The sequence below is a fragment of the Anneissia japonica genome, unplaced genomic scaffold (genome assembly GCF_011630105.1).
Source record: "Anneissia japonica isolate Jap-2015-1 unplaced genomic scaffold, ASM1163010v1 scaffold670_len1213532_cov191, whole genome shotgun sequence".
Taxonomy (NCBI): domain Eukaryota; kingdom Metazoa; phylum Echinodermata; class Crinoidea; order Comatulida; family Comatulidae; genus Anneissia; species Anneissia japonica.
The window spans coordinates 1133-9663 of record NW_022693499.1 but is presented as its reverse complement, the minus strand read 5'-3'; the positions used below and the strand labels follow the sequence as shown (position 1 = coordinate 9663).

General features: G+C 33.3%; 1 protein-coding gene across 1 annotated transcript; it reads left to right on the top strand.

The window, feature by feature from the left end:
• The first annotated feature begins 1712 nt into the window (after positions 1 to 1712).
• On the top strand, positions 1713 to 3591 carry LOC117100743 (octopamine receptor beta-2R-like). The gene is made up of 2 exons (XM_033240536.1): positions 1713 to 1804; positions 2074 to 3591. The coding sequence occupies exon 2, from the start codon at positions 2076 to 2078 to the stop codon at positions 3072 to 3074; it is 999 nt and encodes a 332-aa protein (XP_033096427.1). The 5' UTR covers positions 1713 to 1804; positions 2074 to 2075; the 3' UTR covers positions 3075 to 3591.
• The last annotated feature ends 4940 nt before the right edge of the window (positions 3592 to 8531 follow it).

Below are 8531 nucleotides of genomic sequence, written 5' to 3'. Positions count from 1 at the left end.
TGAACATTTACCCTGGAATACCACTCGCTGCTTCCTGCCGCTAACAAAAGATTTCAACCATTTTAGCACATTGCCACTGATTCCATATTTATGCTCCAGTTTAGCCCACAGGATTCTGTGTGAAATTGAGTCGAATGCACAAGACTAATCAAATGACAACATTTATGCGAGATGCATCTCTATCGAGTGCGAGAGTCCAAGAGGTAGTTGTCTCGGAGAGTAGCGTAGAACAAGATTTTCCTGCAGTAAATCCATGTTGCTTATCGTAGAAGAGACCAAATTCATTTAGATTGGCGTTTAGATCTTTGGTTACCAAACCCTCCAATAACTTACAGAAAAGTGATGTTAGAGCGACTGGTCTATAATTCTTTAACGACAACTTATCATCCTTTTTAGATATAGGAACAATTTTAGTGTGCTTCCAAGAAAAAGTACACCACTACATTGACTGTAGTTATATAGATCAGCTAGAATTGGGCACACGCTATAAGCGCATAATCTGAACATCATACCTGTAACCCCGTCAGGACCAGCAGAGCTGTGGGTGGGTAATTTCATAAGTTTATACAATATTCGATCAGGTTAGACAACTTTGGAACATTAAGACATGGAGACGTGATATAATCTGTGCCGCCGTCGCAATTAGTATGGTAAGACGCAAACGAGTTAAATGATTCAGCAATTCTTGTAGGGTCGTTACATAATGAGCCATTGATGTTAAAACATAAATTACCTGCACAAATTTTCTTACATTTGATGTACGACCAAAACTTTTTTTAATTATCCGATTTGTTCATAAGGATGTTCAATGAATTGCTGTACGAATGTTCAATGGAATATTTCACTTTATTTCATATAAGTTTATACTTATTCCAATCCTCAGCTTTTCCAGTTCTCTTTAAAACGTTTAAATAGTTTTAGGCGAACAAGCTTCTTGTCACCATCTGTAACCCATGGTTTCGATCGTTTCCGTCTGGTTCTACGTGGAATACATATTGATGCAATCCGTGAACTTGGAATAAAATTTTTTCTAAGTCTCTTCAACAGAGCCAGAAAATATAGAAAATAATGGTTCAGTCTTAACAAAGAAAAGAAAACAATCGAAATAATAAATATATATATATATATTGTTACTAGTTTTTGTAAAAGTATGAACATTTAAGGTTATTCTCGTATTGAGATTTCAGATATTCCAGACAATGGCTCCCTCATAGGAAAAACTTGGCATTTGAGAATTAATTATTTTAAACATTGATACAGTTTGGTGTTTAGAGTATTCCAGTTTAAGTTTGTGATGCTTCTGAACTTGAATCATATCTCAAGACCTTTGTGATAAGCTTAGCAACACTATTTTTAAATTTTATTTTTAGAATTTGATTGCATCTTCCCCACACATTTTTCCTAAAGTATGTGTAGTCCAGAAAGAACTTTGTTTATTACATTATCAATTTGTTGATTCCATGTTAGATTTTTATCTATGATTACCCTTACAAAGATGAGTACTAGATGAGTACTAACATAAAAACAGTACTAAGTTAGATCATGGAGGAATTAGTTTTCTACTTTCTGCGAAGTGAAATAATGCGCAACCAATCATAGCTCAGAAAGCGAACTGACCCTTTCGATTCACGCAAATAAATTCGCCTAGTGTCAAACAGGCTTGAAGTACTAAATAAGTACTCGTATAAAAACAGTTTCCTCCCAAATGCTGGCTTCATTAAGATTCATAGTGTCAACTTGAAATTCATCATTTAATAGAAAGAGTCAAGAAAATCAAGGAAATACTGTGAACCTAAAATATCAGGTAGGTTTTAAAAATGTGTACAGGACAGCAATGCATTACGTTTTTAATGTATTTGAATCCACAAGCCATTACAAAGCTCACCGTAACACTCGTATAGTATTAACCACCACCACCATCACACCATCACCATCACACTATCACCATCATAATCATTTATTATTTAATATATTCAGACCAAGAATATTGAAGCCAAATATAAAACTCTAAGCATACAAAATGATAGAAATGTTCACAACTATATTTATTTATATTTTTTTTAAATATTATAGCAATGTCGGTATGTGCCAGCAGCAATGAAGTTTCAACCAATGGTACTGCCAAGTATATTCGTTACACTGTTCCAATTTACCTTCTGTCAATTATTGCAATTATTGGGATTTTTGCAAATTTGATGGTAATTATTGTGTTTATCAAATGCAAAATTCATCGTAGATCATTCACATATCTCATGGTACTTCAACAATCCTTTCTCGACATGATAGTATGTTTAATCTATCTATGTTTTTACAACTACTATCCTGCCCCTAACATAAATTTTGCTGTCTATTGCAAGTTTGGAACATTTTTCTTCTTCTTTTTATCTGCCTCAGCGTTAAACCTAGTCTTCATTTCTGTTGAGAGGTACATTGCAGTGGTGCATCCGTTGAAGTACTGGATAAGAGATAACCAGAAAAGGAAAACTTTACCAAAGTTATGTATTCCACTCGTAGCTGCATTTCTAATAACATTTCAGTATGCGTTCATACTTGAAGAAGACCCTGCACTTCCTGGAACATGCACCTTTTGTTACAAAAACGAAGGCATTAAGATACTGTCAGGTACATTTATATTGCTGACAAATTGGGCAATTCCAATTTTCACTATGACATTCTGCTACTATCATGTGTATATCACACTGAAGAAGAAACAACCTAAAATTCGCAAAGAATTAACAATGCAAGCACATACAAAGGGTGCTGGTGATGAATCAGCTGTTGAGATAAATATTTCACCATCGCAAGCCAATCGGAAAGACAAGGCACATGATGCTCAACGAAATTTCATCATTACTATGTCCATTAACACACTGGTCTATTCCATCTGTATTACTCCCGTGATTTTGATGTATGTTGTTTATACGGTATGCAATTGTTTTGATATTACTAATACTGCTCACGAATCTGTCTTTTTGATTGCTGCAATCAACAATATAATGAATCCGTTTGTTTACCTCTACAAACTCAAAGACTTTAAAGAAGCATTCTCTAAGACTTTCTGTCGTAAATGTTAGAGACTGTGTTACCTATCCATACACACCAAGTGTCACGCATTCGGAAAGAGACATGCGCATTTGGGATATGTCTCACGCTCTCACACTTCAGGACCAAAATCGCATGCATAAATGTAAAGCCTATATTATTAAAACATATGCTAAAATATCATGGTAACGTTATGTTACCAACATGTGTATACCAACTAGCTGCACTAACACTTTAGATATGTTGATTTATAGTGCTGTCGGACAACATCAAATGATGTGTAGGTACACGCTGTCAGCTCATTGGGTGGAAGAAAATTGTGTGGGTTCAAGGGAGAGGGGGGTGGGCCCTCCCTAAATTTTTCAAAATAAACAAAAATAATGGAGGGAACATAGGTAGATTCAAGGAGGAGGGGGTAGGCCCTCTTTCAATTAAAAAAAACAAACAATTGATTCTTCTCCTTATCCCATACTTTTCAATCTCATGCCTGCAAATTCGTTCAACTGCTTGTGAGTGCCACTGGTGCACTATAAAAAGCAAGTTGGAGGAGAAGGGTATGGAAGGGACATAGGAGGGGAGGTGGGAGGGGATGTGGGAGGGGAGGTTTGAAGGGTGGGAGCCACCCACCAAAAAAACAAAATTCTGGGCCTATTTTTCAGGACCCATAAGCTAAAATTTTTTTGTTACAATAGGTAAATTAGAAATTGGGAAAGCTGATTTCCTGACATCTGGAATAAAAAATTTTCTGGGGGAGGACTCCAGACTCCCTTTCTTTTTGGGGTTCATCGATTCATGGAAAAAAGAATATCTATGCAACTACTCATTTTTTCTGTTCTGTATGTATACACACATAATAGGCCTATTTACTGTAATAAGAATGAGAAAGTTTGCCTGACTGTTTTCAAGAGGGATTTTTTAGGGACATTAAAAGACATCTCAGAAGTCGGAAAAGCTCATTTCCAGCTATCTAGGAATCAAAATCTCTCTTTCTTTCTGTGGTTTTTTTAAAAAACATTTTGACCCCTGCTAAATTTGAACCCACATAATCCCCTGACTACTGTTTAAATTAAAGAGTGAATGAAATTATTGAAATTTTGATTGCATGAATTATTTGTTTTCACATTAATCAAATCATTGTAATATTGTACATTGTGATTTTTGAATGAATTTTGTATTTGTTGTTTATTTAAGAATTTGTAATAATGGTTAACTTCAAAGCTGAACTTAGTTTTTTGAATAGTAAATTATTAAATAGGGTTTCTAACTTACTAGTAAAAAGCAAATGAATTGTTATTAGTTAATAAATTGTTCTATTGTAATTGGGATTATTTTTGAGGATTTTTTGTATAATGTATATTGTATGTTTAGAAAGTATATAAATAATTTAGAAAATAATTATTGAATTTATATTATAATGAATCGCTATCAGTTAGGTAAAATAATTGACCTGTAATTAGTTACAGTATTGAATGGTTTGTAAATCTTTTTGGAAATGCTAATTAACTATTTGAATTATTAACTGATAAATTGAATTTAATTAATGTTAATGATCATTAAAAAGAATATTTTACGCTGTATCGTCTAATGAATTGCTTATAATATGTATTTTTGTTGCTGAAGTTTTAATGAATTGCTTTTTAATATTTTTGTTTTCATTCTTATCGTGACACAAATTGCAGTGAAAGTTTGCTTCATTCTGTTAAATGCTTAATTAAAAAAAATATATATACATTAAGATTAACTTCTGGTAAAATTTTACAGGGTGGTGGGTGGGATAAAAATAAAAATATAATTTTTTTTCTCAATTTCCAATTATTCATGGCAACAGGTGCGCTAACTTATAAAAAATTTAAGTTTATTTTATTCCAAATTTCCATTTTTGGCGGACTTGTGAAAGAAGGTATCAAAAAAAGTATCAAACTAAAGATATCGCTTTGTGGAGCTAAAGAACCTTCAATATTTATTAATGCTAAATTTTGTACAGGGTAGTCAAATGTTATTACCTTTTAATTAAAAAAAATATTAGAGAAATAAAATATGCCAATTATTAGACAAACAAAATAATACTTTTACTATACTCCTTTGCAGACTTAAAATTGGCTGGCACTCAATTTACGATCAAAGTAGATAGCAGACACTTTGCTATCATGTCTCTTGTAAGTTGTAAGAGAAAATCCAGAGCTATTAAACGATAAAAATAAACTGTCAAAGGATAATGCTATCCTTAGACCTGTTCTAAGGACAACAATCTGTTACTTGTACAGTTATTTATGTGAATTGGCCAATACAACACAGAAATGTGGATGGTATTTGTTTCCAAGCCTTTATGCTTAAAAATACTAACCACTACTCTATTTATTCATACTCTAATTGTAACTCTCCGCAAAAACCAAATAAACAGTGACCTAGCGCCAGTGTGCCCTCGATGACACAGGCTTAGTTACAGTTGTTATGGTTGCTATTCTCAAGTCATAGCCATATCGAATTGTTCAGAGTTTAATAAATCTACTTCTCTTCGCATTACATCGTTCTATGTGTGATTGATTTTATTCTGTATCAGTACAGACAAAAATACAAAGTAAACAATGACATGACAAGGAATACAAGCAGTGGCGGTGCCAGTCGGGGGGGAGGGAGGGGGCTTAAGCCCTCCCATTGGTTTGGTCAAGCCCCCCCCACCCATCAGCCAAAGCTCGTCGGGCAGTCGGACCAAAAGAAAACAAAAAATAGGCCTAGATTTTTAAATTTTTGTGTCTACTACCCACTTGCACGGATAGCAGACACTTTGCTATCATGTCTCTTGTAAGTCTTCTCTATTATTATTATTATTATTATAAACATATCCTAGCTCCAGTAGTCCACCCTAATTAGAAATAGGCCTAGGTCTAGGCTAACCTGCCCTCTTTGGTGGGGGGGGGGTGGCGTGCGATAAAGGTTGTTCCCCAAATTGGGCCTCAAGAACATTTGTGAACTTGGGCATAAAAAATTCATAATAAATATGAAAGCATAATTTTATCCAACCAAACACATTTTATTTTTGTAGAAAACAACATATTCCACATAATATGTAACATTCATGAGCATAGGATTTTATTTAGTGACATTTATATGGGGTTTATTGGTAAAAAAAATCCCCTTTTTATGATACTAAATTGCAATTTTGGGGCACATGACCATTAACATAGGTCAAAAGGTCAAACATTATGTTATTTTTCAGAAGCCCAAAATATTTTACCCAACAATCAAACCACCATTTGCAGAAAGTTAGTCTATAATGTATTGTGCGTTTTTCTTAAATCTATTAAAAACCCCTAAATTAGCCAAGTTATACCTTAGGGTAGATCACTTGGGACTTCAAAGGGCTTAGATTATTTTATTTGTTTTTTATGGCTCTAATGTGTCACTAGCTAATTAGTAGACATTATTTTTATGAATGTTATAGTTTGCACAAAATATATAAGCGGCCTATGATTATGATTACCGGGATATATTAATATCACTTTTTATGATGATTATTTCAATGGCAGAAATGGAGGAAAAAAAAATATATTCAAATTGAATGCTTTTTTTCAGCCAAATAGAGATGTCATAATCATAAATTTTCTTACCTCAGCCCCAACCATGCTGGGGAAAATCCCTTCCTGGGCCCCCTCTATTTCAAAATCCTAGATCCGCCAATGTACGTATATTGAAAATGTAGTGTGGAAATGTTTGATTGCACTCTTGAAATTTGCTATTTTGTAATTTTAGTCTTATTTTGTAGAGTTTGATTGCATCGTCCCCATACAACATTACAATAATTAAAATGAGGTACAATTATTTACTTGTATATCATTGATTGCATGTTTTGGGGCAAGATATAATTACTTTCCCTCAGGTAGTAAGTCCAGGAAGAACTCTGTTTATTACATTATCAATTTGTTTATTCCATGTTAGATTTTTATCTATGATTACCCCTACAAAGATGAGTACTAGATGAGTACTAACATAAAAACAGTACGAACTGAAAGCGTCAGTTAATGTGCATGCACATTCACATTTCTATCGGAGTTCTTCGTTTCAGTGAAATCAGCTAAAACTATTTCTAATTTTTGCGAAGCAAGAAAATGCGCAACCAGAGCTCAGGAAACAAACCTACGCTTAGATTGGCGCAAATAAATTTGCCCAGTGGAAAGCCGGCTTGATGTACTAGATAAGTACTCGCATAAAATCAGAGGAAATCAAGGAAATACTGCTAACCTAAAATATCAGTTAAGTTTTAAAAATGTATACAGGGAAGTAATGCGTTACGTTTTTAATTTAAGCTCACTGTAACACTCATCTTGTGTCCCCTTTCACCCGCTATTTGGGTCAAGCAATCTTTTGGGTGTGGTTGAACTTGAGTTTACAGTCTGCATTTATTGAAATTATGAAATGATGATCCCAATGGCTTGTGTAAAGGATGAATTTGATTTCTTTTGACTATTGAATTAATTTTTTTCTTCATACACACAAAACAACCAATTGTACAAAAACCAAATTCAACATTTCAGTTGCAATACTGTATCCTGTATGAAACATGATTGTATACATTTGTTCTTTACACAATTTCTTTCTGATTATTCAGACCACTTTTCGGACTAAGCTCATAGTCCCTTATATCTACCATCATGAGAGTGTTAAATAATGCTTTTTGAGTTGTTATTTTTTACTTTTATTATATTTTAAGACTGTGGTTTCAGTCTCTGGCTGTTTGTAGATGTCATTTTGTGGATGAAATAAAACATACAATACTTGAAATTAATCATCATCACCACCATCACCACCACCACCATCGTAATCATCATTTATTATTTTATTTTATTATATTCAGACCAAGAATACTGAAGTTAAATATGAAACTCTAAGCATATAAAATGATAGAAATGTTCACAACTATTTTTATTTATCAAAAGGTCCACTGATTAATCTCAGATAAGATAGTATAATACGTACTCCCAGTAATGAAATGCACGCCATCGTGTCGGGATTCAATATTTTGACATTAATTATGTCATTATCAGGAATGAAAATTATCCATATTTGCAAGCTAATATGCACAAGTACCAAATGTGTTTGACCAATTAAAACATTACCCCTAGTAGGTGACATAGCTATGAATAAACTAAAGATCAAAGTATTCTTACCCTACTGATCAAAGCAACCTACAAAAACTAAGAAAGCTCCTTTGAAGATTTCAGCCCATCGTTAAGCAATGGGTGTAACCAACGTATAGCAAACTCTTCTTTAAACATTAGTAATGACCAATTTTGCAAACTGTCAATAATGTTAGTATTAAAAAATATTAAACCTAATTTGTTACTTACATTACAGGCTACATTATCATTTCCAAATATACATTGTAAACCTAAAACATATTGGAATGCCTCACAATTTTGTATATGATCATTTATAACACTATCAGATCATGAAATCGTATATTTTTATTTATATTTTTTATATTATAGACA

Bases quoted from the DNA above. Each gene is read 5' to 3' on its own strand.
- LOC117100743 (XM_033240536.1), top strand. From the start codon at position 2,076: ATGTCGGTATGTGCCAGCAGCAATGAAGTTTCAACCAATGGTACTGCC.